The 16,882-nt window shown below is 41.8% G+C and overlaps 1 protein-coding gene across 5 annotated transcripts in view; it reads right to left on the reverse strand.

Annotated features, from left to right (window-relative positions):
- The window catches only part of LOC120025660 (band 4.1-like protein 4), an 81,843-nt gene extending 68,920 nt beyond the window's left edge, over nucleotides 1-12,923 (reverse strand). For 2 of the 5 annotated variants that reach the window (XM_038970208.1, XM_038970207.1), the window contains exons 1-2: nucleotides 12,457-12,917; nucleotides 12,010-12,276 (exon numbers count right to left, since the gene is read on the reverse strand). In XM_038970208.1, the coding sequence (XP_038826136.1) occupies nucleotides 12,010-12,108 (99 nt within the window). In that variant the 5' untranslated portion in view covers nucleotides 12,109-12,276; nucleotides 12,457-12,917. Of the gene's footprint in view, nucleotides 1-12,009; nucleotides 12,277-12,456 lie in introns of all 5 variants that reach the window. The other 3 variants (XM_038970209.1, XM_038970210.1, XM_038970211.1) reach the window with 3 other exon arrangements.
- Between the last annotated feature and the right edge of the window lie 3,959 nt (nucleotides 12,924-16,882).

Consider the following 16,882-nt stretch of genomic DNA (forward strand, 5'->3'; position numbering starts at 1 on the left):
TTAGTTACTCCTCCTCCTCCTTCTTCTTCTTCTTAGTTCCTATTTTTACCCGTCTTGTTGCCACTGAAAACCGTCTATATGCCTGTGCCATCCCATCCATCCAGGGCCTGCCCGCCCATTAGGCATTATTAGGCGAGGGCGGCATTTTCCGAGCTAAACTTACCAAGAAGCACCTCCAACAGCACATAAAACCTCACGTAATTATACAAAAAAAAGAATGACAATTTCTCTCACCCAGTTGCATATGGGCTATTTAGGTGAGCACTGATGCAATATATTTTGCTTGTCCATGCCGAGCGCACCTCTCCAGGGTGCTGTTGGAGAGATGCAGCGCTCCACCAACGGTCCGTCACAAAAATCTTCTAACATAAATCATGTAGCCTACAGCCTATGGTAGAACGAGTGTGGCCTTTTCTATAGCCTACAGGCTGGAGATCAAATTTATGAAAATGTTATGATACAGATACTTTTTACCTTATGCACATTTCTCTTCAAATAGCTAAACCTAAATGGCACCCAATCAAACGCAACAAGTGCTTCGATGTGAATATGACGTGTTAACAAACACCATATCCTCAAAACAGGACAGGTCAAAGTAAAATGGACAATATGGAATTAAAAATCAGGCTACTCACAACTGCTGTCAAGGAGTTTCACCCCGTGGGCTAAATTGTCATGATTATCAGTGGTTTCAAGTTTGTATCTGTCAACTTTTGAAGAGATGATTACAGCGAAAAATTCAATACTTCTGCATTTCCCGCAGTGTAAACACATTGATTCCCATTGCAAATAGGCTCAGGATAACTCCTGATAAAGTTGGGTAGCTGATATGCAGTGCTTACATAGACAAAATAATTAGTCACAGTAAAAAATACTAAAAAAGTCAATGCAACTACTTGTTTTACAAACGGTAGGCCTACCACTTGGATGAACATTCGTAAAATTCCAATGCAGGCCAACGCTGCACCCCAGTAAGCACGGACTGACACCAAAGTCTTTTGGATGTATTATTTTGGCCCTGTCCTGACAAGACTTATGTCCGGGGTCTTTTTTTGCTGCAGTCCGGTCATGCCTTGATTTCAACATCTAAAAACCGGACCCAATCTGAATCAATCATAGATGTCAAGTTTTATTTGTCACATGCACAAGTACAGTGAAATGCTTCAATTTTTATTCTCAGCAATAAAAAATTATTATAATAATAAAACACACGAAATAAGAAATAAGTGAGGAAACTATATACAGGGTCAGGGCCAAATTTACAATGTGCAGGGATACTGGATTATTGAGGTAGATATGTACATGTAGACAGGGATTAGGAGGAAGTGACTGGTAGCAGGATAAATAATGAATAATAATAAACAGTATGGCAGCAGCATAAGTGGTGGGTAGGTGTGTATGTAAGTGTGTGGGTGTTAATGTGAGTGTGTGAGTCTGTGTGTGTGTGTGTGCAAGAGTGTCAGTGTAGGCGTGACAGGGCTATAAAGAGGACTGAAAAGTGACTGGTAGCAGGAATATATAAATACTTATGGTAATATACTAATGGTAATTTATACAACGGGTGGGTCTAATCCTTAATGCTGATTGGTTAAAACCGCATTCCAGGGGGTGTCTATTCCACAAGTTACCACCAGCTAAATCTATGACGTTAAAATGCCTATTTACTCTGTTCCATCTGACTGCGCAATCCACTGTCTCATCAGCCCAGCCAGGTAATTTATAAACGTGATCAACACTATAAAAAGCATCTAGACATTGTCACATTTCTTTTAGACTAACATTTCGTTTTCAACAGCGGAGATTTGTATAAACCTTGCTGTCTGTCTCGCAGACGCTTTCAACCTTGTTTCAATATTCAAATTCGATCTCCAGCTGTCCCATAGTAATGAACGTGTTGGAAGTCAGGATGAGACAGACAGACAGGCAGGCAGCGTTTCTCAGCCAGTCGAAATCATGAATCAGCTGGCATCATTTTTATGGATATATACAAAGAAATGTCAATTGAAAAAAGGTACAAATTAAACAAAGTGCAGCTAATATGCCGTCTTTCCAGCTTCAGTTAGAAGTGATTGTGTTAGCTGTCTGGCCTAACAACACCCGTGCCAATATATCCTCCAAATGCCGGCTTCCCGGGCATTATCCCTTAAATATACATGTAAACAGGCGTAATAGTGACCAGTAACAGAATAAATAGATAAGATAAGGTAATGACAATCAATAATCACTGAACTGCAGAGTAGAGGTAGTAATAAATACAATCAATACATTTTTTAGCTGCAGGGTAGGGTAGCAGCCCAAACATAGATGTATAAGTTTGGTTCAGATTTGGTAGGGTCCGGACTGGCTTTGATTTCAACGTCGACAGACGTCAGGTCTGGACTGGCCTATATTTGGCCCAAACATAGACATCTATAATTGGTTCAGATTTGGTCCGGACAGGCCTTGATTTGGCCCAAACATTTCAACCAAATCTGAACCAATCATAGACATCTATGTTTCACAAGTTTGTACAGCACAGTACATTAGATCACAGTAGAGTACAGTAAAGTATAGTTCAGTACAGTACAGCTGTAAAGCACAGAAGAGTATAGTCCAGTATAATTTACCCTACTCAAGATGTCTTTTCAACTTTCATTCAGAACCGAAAATGAACCTAATTTCAACGACTGGAAAATACGTATTTTCAAAGTAAGTCCAAAAAATATGCATTTTCAAATTCCATTCAGAACCTAAAATGAACCTAACTTTATACATCTTTTCCAAGTCATTTTTACTTACTGGGGCTATTCTACTTTCTAGTTTCGGAGGACAAATAAACATCTCGCCTAGGGCGGCAGAACAACGGCAAAGGACGGCAAATCAGCTTCCAAAATGTTTGTTTGTGACGCAAATGGGCGCGGCAGTCAGTCAGATTCGGTAGGCAGTCAGATCTGGCACTGACACCGGGCCTGCATTCATCAGGTGCCAGAGCAGACCCCTCTCAATTGCCATGGCTACCCTGCTGTTTATAACAGTGGGCCTCTGCCACAGATTATACCAGTTTCTAGGTTAGGTATGTTCTGTGAGGCCCAGACGGTTAAAGATGTTACCAAATTTGCTTAAACACGCAATTTAAAACACCATTTAAACCATCTTGATTTATGGGTCTAGAGAAAGATGGGACCCACTGGTGTAGTGTATTCATCTACCAGACTAAGAACACGGACTCGTCTGAAAAATGGGATTCCATGCCTGAGGGTTCTAATTCAAACTGAATAATACAAAGGATGAAATAAGGGCAGGATAAACTGAGAGAATAGGTATTCAAGAGGGCCGAAGGATAGCATAGTCATGTATATACAAACAAACCCACTAGACCAAGGAGGTCAAACTTATTTTGCCCCGAGGGCCACATTTGTTCTTCAGGTCTGGAGGTCCGCATAGAAAACGGGTTATATTTCCTTGCCGTCAAAATTTTCAGGAAATAGTCCACTATCCATAGTTTATTTTTTTTTTGATGCTCCCTGACTGTCCAGTGATTATTAGCGAGCTGGATAGTCAAGAAACTGTATGAATATAGGTCCATTATCCATTCTACAGTTTAAAAAAAAACTCAAACCACCCGCGGGCTGGATTAGACCCCCCGCCGTATGTTTGACATCCCTGCACTAGACATTCTTTTTTAAACAATTTTTATTTCACCTTTATTTAACCAGGTAGGCCAGTTGAGAACAAGTTCTCATTTACAACTGCGACCTAGCCAAGACAAAGCAGTGCGACAAAAACAACAACACAGAGTTACACATAACTGAGTTACACAGACTGTTACGCAAAGAGACACCGTCTAGCCTAAATAATAACGGAACACCCACTGGCCATAAGAACCTTGGACCCAAACACACAGAATGCACAAAGCTATACACATTCGCTAAAAACACAAAAACAAGCTCTGCAGAGGTTTGTAAAGCACAAGCCAAATACATACACCAAAGTGAGAGAACTAAAATAGCTGCATGCTGACTGCAGGGTTAAAAGCCATGCACATATTCTGTTTAATAAGGAGTAACCTCGGCTTGCAGAGATGTCAGCTGCTCATGTATGTCATTTATGTATGTGATCACACATATATACACACACACATACACACAGAAACAGACACACACACACACACAAATCCACGAGTGAATTGTCCTCACACCACTGAATAGATCGCAACAGAACAGAATGAAACTGTCTGGAAGAGAATGAATGGAAAGTGACAAGTGTACTGTGGTCACATTGTGTTGTGTTCTGAATGCTGAGTCCTGCCTAGTGGTCACCAAGGAGATTAAGGTCAAAGACAAGATTAGAGCTTTAGAGCAGAGGAAAACACCACATAATGGACTTTTCATGATGATTATGATGATAACGACCACCCTAATCAGCAGGCAAGATAGTAAAGCACAATACATGATAACAACTGTGACGTTACAATTGTATGATCTGGGGAATTGGTGTGTGTAAAGTAGTTAAGTTGACAGGGAGTATATCATTAAGATGTTTTATAAGCTATTACAGTGTTTCACATACACACTATATGGTACAGTAGCACAGACAGGGCGTGTGTGTTCAGCTCCTACGACATCTCAGACCTTATGTAAGTGATTATTTTGATCTGAAGCACTAAACATGTTTTTGAAAATGAGGCCTCACAGCCAGATAAAGTAAAAAGTTCAAGTTGATCTGTAAATCCCTTGAGAGAGAGAGAGAGACGGGGTAGATAGAGGGTAACGGGTGGTTAAAAGCTTGCTGGTTGTTTTAATACCGTGTTCTGACAATTTCAATCAGGTGAAAAATGGAAGCAACCATTTGTAATACAGAGTATTTTATAATCTCTGACAAAGGAGAAAGAAACCACTTGCAGCATGTGGCCAGTGTTGATGACATCAGCAAAAATGGGTTAGAGCATAATTTTTCATGTTAGTTATGAAATACCTATTAGATCATGCTCCATAGGGGGAAAGATAATTCTTTCTTAGGCCAGGAATAGCTTACAGATTGGATCCTTTTGTGTGTGTGGTTGTGTGTGTGTGTGTGAGGAGGAGTGTTTGAATGATATTTGCTGATCCATGACTAATATGAGGACAGGTGGTGCAGAAAACAACTTTAACAAGCATCAACAACGTCCTCCTCCTCTCTTGCCATATTTTACCCATTCACGAATAACACATTAAACACTCCAAGGTTATGGCTAAATCAGCATGGAATTCCATTGTAAACCTTGGTGAAAACCCTGCAATGTGTAGGTGTTTAAATAAGGTATGTGTATAACAACAATATAATCTGAGTTAATCCTGCTCTGTCAGAGAAGATATTACGCTGCTCAGGGTGACTAAAGACAGGCAGCCATGAAGAGATTATTAAACTGTTCATCTCCCATCCCCCTGAAATCCCACTATATCTCTTATCTCTGTCTCTATCTCTCTCCCTTTCTCTCCATAGCTCACACCCTCCTGCCTGGCTGCTTGGCTGACTGAGCAAGGACGTGCTCACTCACACCTAGGGTTGCAAACCAGAATTTTGGTATCTTTCAAGGATTTTATGTAATCTATCACAAGACATCTAGTGGCCCTTCTGGGTACTTCAGATTATCACAGGTGTATGTAATTATCTATGGCCCTCTGTGTGGCCTTCACATGTAAAATATATGAAATAATTAAATAAGATGATTTTAAAATAAAAAATAGAATGACAAAGTTTAAAACATTATCCTAAATATAGACCATCAACTTAGTGTTCAATATGAGGGTTTCAGCATTAAATATTTTTGTATACTTTTATTATGTCAATATGTATTTGTTGTTAATGTTTTGGTGTCAAACTGGTGGCAGTCAATAGTTGGATGAGGTGCAGAGGTAATTGAAAATAATGCCATTGTTATTTGGATGCTTTTTTAATTAATTAGGCCATTTTCTCTTGAACCATATGGTCTATCTACTAGAAACTCATGGACAATACAGACACATATATAACAAATGAATACTATATACCAACACATTTGTTTCAAGTTATTCAAGTATAAATTACTAAAGTTACGATAGATTGCCATAGATTTTCTGTTAATTACCAAAATTGCTGAAGACGATGGTAACTTTAGTAAATGATAAGTAGCTTTGCAACCCTACTGACACCTCAGTGCCACTGGTTCTCCCTACTACAGCTCCCCTCCCCCCTGCCCTGTCGATATCTGTTGTTTAACAAATCTCTGATAGGCTTAAAACGTATCAGGGTAAGCGATCAGATCAGATTATCTGCAGGCACCCGCAATTATTTAAAGTGATAATTTATGATTTGATTTTTATTAGGATCCCCATTAGCGACAGCTATTCTGCCTGGGGTCCGATAAATAACAGCAATTGCAATCACACACAGCGTGCTGTTAATTCTCCTGTTATATTCTGTGAAAGGAGCTATACAAAATGAAACTAATTGCCTGTTGCTAGACTTGCTTGTCACAATCACACACAATTTATTTTTCATTATATGTCAGAGGGCTTGTGATAATTAAACTGAAGACGCAAGCGAAGGTGTGTGTGTGTGTGTGTGTGTGTGCACGCTCTTTTCCTCCAGGGCCGAGAGTCTACTATCGTTCATTATCACTTTCAACCAGCAGAAGTAAGTGGACACTGCTAGTGTCTAATAAGTTATCATATCTATTTGATTAGTGATGTGCTGTTGACTCACAGCCGCACACTGTGAACCCCAAAGTCGTTTTTTTCCCAATGTTGGTTTACACTCCAAATCACTTACCATTAGTAAACAGCTTTTTGGATAGACTGATCATGTAAGCATGGCTTTTCATCAGGCCTATTGCCTACAATGGGTTGACTTAAATCTGAGAGGGCAACAGTGAGAGTATCCTACTAAATCAATAAACAGACCGATTCTATTTATTGGCACCACACTTACATGCCAGTCCCAGAGTGGAAAATCGGAGCATTCCAAATGAGACCATTACTGTTCCCTTCCCCATTAGCAGTACTGTGTTAGTAAATAATTCACAGCTGAGCCTGTGTGTGTGTGTGTGTGTGTGTGTGTGTGTGTGTGTGTGTGTGTGTGTGTGTGTGTGTGTGTGTGTGTGTGTGTGTGTGTGTGTGTGTGTGACCAGCCTTAGGTGGTAATAGGTGGATCACTACTCAGTCCTAATTACATAATGAGCTGCTACCTGGCCCTGGCTGCTCTGTTCAACAGGTAGATACTGTATGTGGCAAGACAGGTTCCTTAAGAGCATTCAGGCTAATATACTGTATACTAATATACAATACTGTTGTGAATGTGGACGATGACCTCCCCTAAGAATTATTTTGCCTCGTAACAAACATTACACTGCTAAACCCACCTCAAAAATACTTCCATCATCTAATGGAAATGTGTGTGTGTGTGTGTGTTTTCATAGGCCACAGATGTGGGGTGTTCGTCTGTTACTCCCCCTTTGATCCAGATGGTGTAAGTGTTTGTTTCACCAGTGCTCTACCCTACTTTGAGGGCAAGCTCGGAGGACGTCTGTGCTTGTCTCCAACGGGAGAGAGAAAGAGAGAGAGAGAGAAAGGGGGGGATATAGAATGTGTGAGAGAAAGAGAGAGACAGAGTGAGACAGAGAGACAGAGAGGAGGTGGGAGAGAGGGACGAGGTGATTAAAAGCAAAGGTACAAACACAAACCCTTTTAGCAGTTTTCCCATACACTAGTGCCTCCCAGAGTCAAATATTTCTTAAAAGTTTGAATCGTTAATTGAAACAATAACAAAGTGGACACCCCAGCTCTGTTTTGGTAAAAAGCTGAGAGATGGGCCTGGAGAAATTTTAGCCACTCTCAAATTCATAGACCGAGCTATGGATACAAGGATTGATCATCCATGATATCAAAATTATGTTTTGAGGCAATACAGAGTTTGTTGACATTTACGTTGTTTACAAACATTGTATTAAAACAAGCTTATATTTTGGATTCAGATGGTGTACAACAGTTGATCTAAGTTCCCGAAGCATTTCTAAGTTGTATTCTTTAAGAATCAATGTAGCAATTAACGATTCTGGATGTAATACTGTATATATGGCTCTGGTGCCTCCAAACATTTGGTGTTTATTGCTGTGGGATGTCAGCTAACAGAGGAACAAGCTTTTGACTGTTTCCACCCACCCGCAACATTAAATTACTGTATGGCGATAGAACTGAGCTAAGTGTTTAAACAAATCACTTATAATTCACCTAGCTAAAGACATACTGATTATCTCGAGGGAAAAAACAACCACCAATTTCACACAGTCTGGGGTAGAATTCTTCACAGTTTCAAAAGAGGGACATGTGAATGTTGCATCCCCACACAAAACAGCCTGAGCTGAGTTAAAGTGTAGAGATAAGAAAGACAGCCAATACTGATTGAATAGGCAGACGTTAGTTTGATTTTTCTCTCTCTCTCTCTCTATATTGACTCTTCAGTAGCAGATCCCAGAGGATCCATTAGTAGCCACCAGGTTCATTAGAAAGTCATATGTTTCCATGGCAACCAGCTTTTGACTTTCACTTTCAGAAATTCACAGATTTTACATATCAATGTAATTTCTGAGGATATAAAGCTGAGGAATTTGTTATCGGTTGACACTGTCAAAAAATATTTGACGTCTAAAATAGGCTAATGTGATCTAATGTGTACCGAGCTCTAAAAACACAACAGGATTTTTATGTATTTCTAATTTCACAATGGAAAAACTTTGCCTTGAGCCAAGCATATCAAGCAAATCAACATGTCACACAGCTGCAGTGTTACCCTGATGTACCCAAACCCTCTCTCCTGGCATGAATCAGGAAGAACTTTATCGGTACACTGACATGAAATGCTGCCCATTCTTTGTGACAACCTTAGGGGATGACCTGTTGTACAAAAAAAACACCATGTTCATTGTATTTAGTGGGAAGTTGGGGAACAAAGACATTCTGAATGACGACAAGGAAGGAAGCAGCTAACAGCTAACTGTTCCCCAAAAGCTGCCCTGTTTTCGTGAACTATTATCCAGAAAGCTAAAGAGGTCGGAGCATCTCTCTCTAGCCATGGCCAGAGAAAACAGACGTGGCCTTCAGGGTCAGCGGCCACTGTCTTTGGGACTGCTCTACTTTGTTGTGGTAGCAGTTCTGTACCTCACACTAAATCCAACACAGCCCCTGGGCCAAACTCAATGAAGCCTTTGTGTAAGAGGCTCGGTGCTGTTTAATACAGCATATAGCAAAGACTGGATCGGGCTTACAGGAGCCAAATGCATCTCTGCCCACCTAGCCCCGCTTTTCAGACACGAATGTGCTCCCAGCAGCCAAGCATAAAAACTTTGACAAACGTGATAAATAATACATAATATCAGAATATAATTGCAGGTGCAGCAGGAAGGCCCATTAATGTAGGCTAGGGCACTTCTGTTCACATTATGAACCCTTTCAAGTCTCTTTTTTCTTATTTATTTACAGCTGAGAGCAGCATAAAATAAACTGCCTAAATGGGAGATCTTGAGATGGGTGACAACACACCAGAGTGACAGCTGGAGTGGTGTTGCGCAACACCTTGGGGACATGGGTGTGGAGGTCAACTCAACAGCATTTCCTTCGCAGCTCTCTTGGGCTCTTTTTCTGAAGGGAAAGAATAAATCAGAAAAACCCGACTGACTGACAGACAAAGTGCCTCCCTCCATGAGCGTCCCTCTGGAAAAATGTGTCGCCCAAACGCACACTTTGTTCTTCCCCGCATTCCATCTCTTTCTTTCGGACCAAAGCCTTTTAACTCAAACCCTTTCATTGTCTTTGTCTGGTCTCTCACTCATGTGGTTTTCAGTCACAGTAGTGTCAGGGGCCAGGGGAATACAGGTGTATGTCATGCCACACTGCTGAACGTAAAGCCGAACTTCAACAGTAACAGAGAGCAGCATGAATAGGATTAGTGCCAGCTTCACTTCCAGAGTCCCTCTGTACTTTGTTTAGTACACATATTTTTGTGTAATACAAAAAAAGTTTGTGAGAACCAACTGCAAAACTTTACTTTTGTTACAAATTCTTATGCTGGGATCAGATGAATCCCAATAAATTATATAATAATATTCATAGAACCAACCCAGAGCTAAGCTCCACTGCAGTAGAGCTGGTGTTTTTAATCTAACCACTGACAATACCAGGATTATAATCCTACTCTGCTGGATCAGTACAGTCAGAAACCATTCATTCAAAAGCTCACCACAGCAGCTTTACTAACTTACCCTAGAGCCATAAAGGAAAAAAATACATATTACACGCATACTGTACACAAAACGACAATAATGCATAATACAAAGCTGATGCTGCACTATTCACCATGCCCACCTGGACAGCCTCTCACATTAACAATTAAAAGAGGATGAGCAACCTGATCTCTCCAATGGACTAGTCACTAGTGGAGCACAGACAGGGAGAATGAAGCCAAGCCAAGAGGGATAGGGCGCCAGGGTATCATGTGGGGCCATCTTGAGGAGAGGGGGGGGGGGGGGGGGGGGGGGGGGGGGGTTGCAGAGAGAGGGTCTGAGTGGTGGGTGGTGGCATGGCAACTAAAAATCAGTTAGAGGGTCTCTCTATTTCCAAATGCACCATTTTAGGAGTCGCTTTCCACAAATAACCAGCAAAACACACCTACTACTGTAACAGGTGCCCAACGGTTAGGCCTTCTCTCCTATTTAAATAAAGGGCTTATCAAGATAGACTAAAAGCTATGGACTATGGGTTTATATTTGGAGCATTATAATAGGGAAATAAAGGTATGAGCGTCAAAGGGCAAGGTGAGGCCAAGCAACCAGATGCAGTTTAGCCCCAGCAGTCATCAGAACATAATTATCTGCCTCTGGCCCTTTGACACACAGACAGACCTGAGTTTCGTCTTCAGAGATTATATCCAGCCCATAAACTAAACCCATATTCACTCCCAGTCTGACCTGCTCTGGGTTGGAATTATTTTTTGAAGCTAGTCAAGATGGAAATGGTACATAATACCTATAGCATCATAACAGTCATTGAATAGCAGTCATGGAGTGGTCCCCCCCCCCCCCCCCCCCCCCCCTCCACCCCCTGTAGAATGACAGACAGTGAGCTCTCCTAACAGACATTCCTGAAACTGAAGTTGCATCGCAGTATTGAATCTATCATCATGAAGTCTTGGTTTACACTGTGCCCCAAGGTGAAGAAAACAGAGAAGATACTTACAACTGATATTGATACATTCAAGTCTTTGTTTTCCACTTAGACCCCCAAACAATGTAGGGCATGCTCTAGGTGTTTTCTTGATGCATTTTTTATGACTGTGTGTTGTGGTGGACTTGTAGATTTAACATACCATGTGTTAAAAGAACATTATGAAGATCCAAATGAGCATCACGAAGAGAATGTGGCCCAGTAGGCTGATATAAGTCAAATACTGTACAGACATGTAACAAAGTTAAACTAGAAAACTGGCACTGGTTGGTTGTCATCAAGTTTCAGGATTTCAACTGTGTCATTCTCATGCTTTTGTTTGGATGGAAATCCCCTGAAGCATAATTTCAGATTTAATTCATGACCAGAAATAAAGTCATCGAGACTAAGATACTAAGATACTCACCATGTTTCTTTACAGCCCTTGGGGCCTGTATTTTGTTTCACAGAGAGTTCACAGCAAATTACAGTAGAAGCCTGGGCTACTTTTTAGGCTCCTGGTCAGCTACCAATAGCCAAATGTATCCTCAAGAGACACCTTCATGGTCAGGTAACCTGTAGCTTTGGGCTTTCTGTTAATAAACGATACATTGTACTTGTTGATACATTTAGAAATGAGTCAAAAACACAGATACCAGATTCCAACAACTGCATACTTCAGTCAAAGTAGAAGTACAGATTCTTGACAAGCCTCACCGCGCGCGATGTGACGACAGACCGCTTATTAAAGGATGGCTACCTGTCAACCGCCTAACCTGACAGACAGACAAGCGCGTGTAAAGGGATCTCCTCTTACCTTTATTCCTTGTTGTTGAGTGGTTAACGTCAATTTGGTTTCATCCAACAGTAAAACTTCACAATAAAACTCCTCCTGGGGCGCACAGAAGCAACTCATGTCTTTCTTTTTGCAGGGGGGATAAAGCACCACTGCACTGACTTAGCGGACTTCTGTCAATTCAATGATACAATAATGGACTAATGCTGGGACTAAATAAAAGTCAAAATCATCATGGGGTTTTCTTCAATAAAACACTCCTTAGCGAGTCCTTGTATTGTCTATGATCTGCAAAAAAAAGACAGAACCATTAAAATGATAGAATTATCAGAATACATTGCATTGAAACGAACCTTTCAAAATAAGGATTAAAGCAGCCTTTAGGCCAATAAACTTGTCACAATACTGTAAAAATGCTTAGAATAAAAATACATTGTAGTTTTATAAGGTTCCCAATAGGCTACACACCTTTGTGCTCTATCCAAAATAATTGCGAAACCTTTTGTTTTGGCTTGCAGCTTGTTCTTTCAACAAATCAGCCTCCATTAAATGTTGAGCTTTGGGTACAGTATGTGACGCCTATTTCTTTATAAACCGTAGGTTATAGTTATTTAATTTTCATGAAAAACTGGATAACTCCCGGACCGCAAGGTTCCTTCCTTTTATTGTGTTCAATACACACGAGTTATGCGCTCTTCAGTGCCCTCCAGCTCCAATATTCATAGATATGCAAGAAAAATAGGAATTCCTTTCAGTGTGATCCGCTTTTTGATCCCCAAGTCTTTAATTTTTATTTGTCTTATATCTGGCAATCCTACTAAAAGTGAAGACAGAGGCTTAGCCTGCACCTGTCCCGTCGGCTTAGAAAAATGAGGCAAAATCTCGCCACTCTTCAGCATTGCAGACGGAGCGGTTGCTAAGGAGCGGTGCCCATCTCTCACGACAAAGCTTCCCGACACAAAATGACTCCGCCCTTCTGGACTTTCCACCAATTGAAGCCATACCGACAATATACATTCATAGATGATACAATCATGCCACCTGTTGGAGATTTGCAAACTAGTCTCTCTGTCTCTGTCTCTGTATATCAAATCAAATGTTATTTGTCACATGCGCCAAATACAATAGGTTTAAACCTTACCGTGAAATGCTTATTTACAAGCCCTTAACCAACAATGCAGTTGTAAGAAAATAGAGTTAAGAAAATAAATACAAAATAAACTAAAGTATAATAAATAAATGAAGTAACACAATAAAATAACGATAATTAGGTTATTTTCAGGGGTTACCGGTACAGAGTCAATGTGCAGGGTCTTTCTCTGACACCGCCCAGTATATAGGTCCTGGATGGCAGGAACTTTTTGAGGATCTGGGGACCCATGGCAAATCTTTTCAGTCTCCTGAGGGGGAAAAGGTGTTGTCATGCCCTCTTCACAACTTTCTTGGTGTGTTTGGACCATGATAGTTTGTTGGTGATGTGGACACCAAGGAACTTGAAACTCTCAACCCGCTCCACTACAGCCCCGTCGATGTGGGGGCATGTTCGGCCCTCCTTTTCCTGTAGTCCACAATCATCTCTTTTGTCTCACTCACGTTGAGGGAGGTTGTTGCCCTGGCACCACTCTGCAGGTCTATGACCTCCTCCCTATAGGCTGTCTCATCGCAGTCGGTCATCAGGCCTACCACTGTTGTGTCGTCAGTAAACTTAATTATGGTGTTTGAGTCGTGGGTGAACATGGAGTGCAGGAAGGGACTAAACACACACCCCTGTGGTGCCCCCGTGTTGAGGATAAGTGTGGCAGTTGTGTTGTAGCCTACTCTTATCACCTGGGGGTGGCCCGTCAGGAAGTCCAGGATCCAGTTGCAGAGGGAGGTGTTTAGTCCCAGGGTCCTTAGCTTAGTGATGAGCTTTGTGAGCACTATGGTGTTGAATGCTGAGCTGTAGTCAATGAACAGCATTCTCACATAGGTGTTCCTTTTGTCCTGATGGGAAAGGGCAATGTGGAGTGCGATTGAGATTGCATTCATCTGTGGATCTGTTGGGGCGGTAAGCGAATTGGAGTGGGTCTAGGGTTTCCGGGAAGATGGTGTTGATGTGAGCCATGACCAGCCTTTCAAAGCACTTCATAGCTACCAAAGTGAGTGCTACGGGCCGGTAGTAATTTAGGCAGGTTACCTTCGACTTCCTGGTTACAGGGACTATGGTGGTCTGCTTGAAACATGGAGGTATACAGACTCGGTCAGGGAGAGGTTGAAAATGTCAGTGAAGTAACTTGCCAGTTGGTGTGCACATGCTCTGAGTACACGTCCTGGTAATCTGTCTGGCCCCCCGGCCTTGTGAATGTTGACCTGTTAAAAAGGTCTTGCTCACATAGGCTACGGAGAGCGTGATCACACAGTTGTCTGGAACAGCTGGTGCTCTCATGCATGCTTCAGTGTTGCTTGCCTCGAAGCGAGCATAAAAGGCATTTAGCCCATCTGGTAGGCTCGCGTCACTGGGCAGCTCACGGCTGGGTTTCCCTTTGTAGTCCGCAATAGTTTGCAAGCCCTGCCACATCCGACGACCGTCAGAGCCAGTGTAGTAGGATTCAATGTTAGTCCTGTATTGACGCTTTGCCTGTTTGATGGTTCGTCTGAGGACATAGCGGTATTTCTTATAAGTGTACAGATTAGTGTCCCGCTCCTTGAAAGCGGCAGCCTTCAAGTGCGGATGTTGCCTGTAATCCATGGCTTCTGGTTGGGATATGTACATACGGTCACTGTGGGGACGACGTCGTCGATGCACTTATTGATGAAGCCAGTGACTGAGGGGGTATACTCCTCAATGCCATTGGATGAATCACAGAACATATTCCAGACTGTGCTAGCAAAACAGTCCTGTAGCATAGCATTCGTGTCATCTGACCACTTCCATATTGAGCGAGTCACTGGTAGTTCCTGCTTTAGTTTTGCTTGTAAGCAGGAATCAGGAGGATAGAATTATGGTCAGATTTTCCTAATGGAGGGTGAGGGAGAGCTTTGTACGCATCTCTGTATGTGGAGTAAAGGTGGGCTAGAGTTCTTTTCCCTCTGGCTTCACATGTGACACACTGGTAGAAATTAGGTAAAGGGGATTTAAGTTGCCTGCATTAAAGTCTCCGGGCCACTAGGAGCGCCGCTTCTGGATGAGCATTTTCTTGTTTGCTTAAGGCCTTATACAACTCGTTGAGTGCGGTCTTAGTGCCAGCGTCGGTCTGTGGTGGTAAATAGACGGCAACAAAAAATACAGATGAAAAGTCTTGGTATGGTCTACAGTTTATCATGAGGTTCTCTACCTCATGCGAGCAATACCTAGAGACTAACTTAGTATTAGACATTGCGCACCAGCTGTTATTCACAAATAGACATACAGTGCCTTGCAAAAGTATTCATCCCCCTTGGCGTTTTTCCTATTTTGTTTCATTACAAACTGTAATTTAAATTGATTTTTATTGGAATTCATGTAATCGACATACACAAAATAGTCCAAATTGGTGAAGTGAAATTAAAAAAATAACTTGTTTCAAAACATTCACCCCCTTTGCTATGAAGCGCCTATATAATATCTGGTGCAACCAATTACCTTCAGAAGTCACCTAATTAGTTAAATAAAGTCCACCTGTGTGCAATCTAAGTGTCACATGATCTGTCACATGATCTCAGTATATATACACATGTTCTGAAAGGCCCCAGAGTCTGCAACACCATTAAGCAAGGGGCACCACTAAGCAAGGGGCACCACCAAGCAAGTGGCACCATGAAGACCAAGGAGCTCTCCAAACAAGTCAGGGACAAAGTTGTTGAGAAGTACAGATCAGGGTTGGGTTATAAAAAAATATCTGAAACTTTGAACATCCCACGGAGCACCATTAAATCCATTATTAAAAAATAGAAAGAATATGGCACCACAACAAACCTGCCAAGAGGGGGCCACCCACCAAAACCCACGTACCAGGCAAGGAGGGCATTAATCAGAGAGGCAACAAAGAGACCAAAGAGAACCCTGAAGGAGCTGCAAATCTCTGCAGTGGAGATTGGAGTATCTGTCCATAGGACCACTTTAAGCCGTACACTCCACAGAGCTGGGCTTTACATAAGAGAGGCCAGAAAAAAATCCATTGTTTAAAGAAAAAAATAAGCAAACATGTTTGGTGTTTGCCAAAAGGCATGTGGGAGACTTTTCAAACATATGAAAGAAGGTACTCTGGTCAGATGATACTAAAATTGAGCTTTTTGGCCATCAAGGAAAACGCTATGTCTGGTGCAAACCCAACACATCTCATCACCCCGAGAACACCATCCCCACAGTGAAGCATGATGGTGGCAGCATCATGCTGTGGGGGTGTTTATCCTCGGCAGTGACTGGGAAACTGGTCCGAATTGAAGGAATGATGGATGGTGCTAAACACAGGGAAATTCTTGAGGGAAACCTGTTTCAGTCTTCCAGAGGTTTGAGAATGGGACGGAGGTTCGCCTTCCAGCAGGACAATGACCCTAAGCATACTGCTAAAGCAACACTCGAGTGGTTTAAGGGGAGACATTTAAATGTCTTGGAATGGCCTAGTCAAAGCCCAGACCTCAATCCAATTGAGAATCTGTGGTATGACTTAAAGACTGCTGTACACCAGCGGAACCCATCTAACTTGAAGGAGCTGGAGCAGTGTTGCCTTGAAGAATGGGCAAAAATCCCAGTGGCTAGATTTGCCAAGCTTATAGAGACATACCCCAAGAGACTTTCAGCTGTAATTGCTGGAAAAGTTGGCTCTACAAAGTATTGACTTTGGGGGGGGGGGGTCGAATAGTTATGCACGCTCAACTTTTCTGTTCTTTTGTCTTATTTCTTGTTTGTTTCACAATAAAAAATATTTTGCATCTT

Source organism: Salvelinus namaycush, chromosome 31 (genome assembly GCF_016432855.1).
Source record: "Salvelinus namaycush isolate Seneca chromosome 31, SaNama_1.0, whole genome shotgun sequence".
Lineage (NCBI taxonomy): Eukaryota > Metazoa > Chordata > Actinopteri > Salmoniformes > Salmonidae > Salvelinus > Salvelinus namaycush.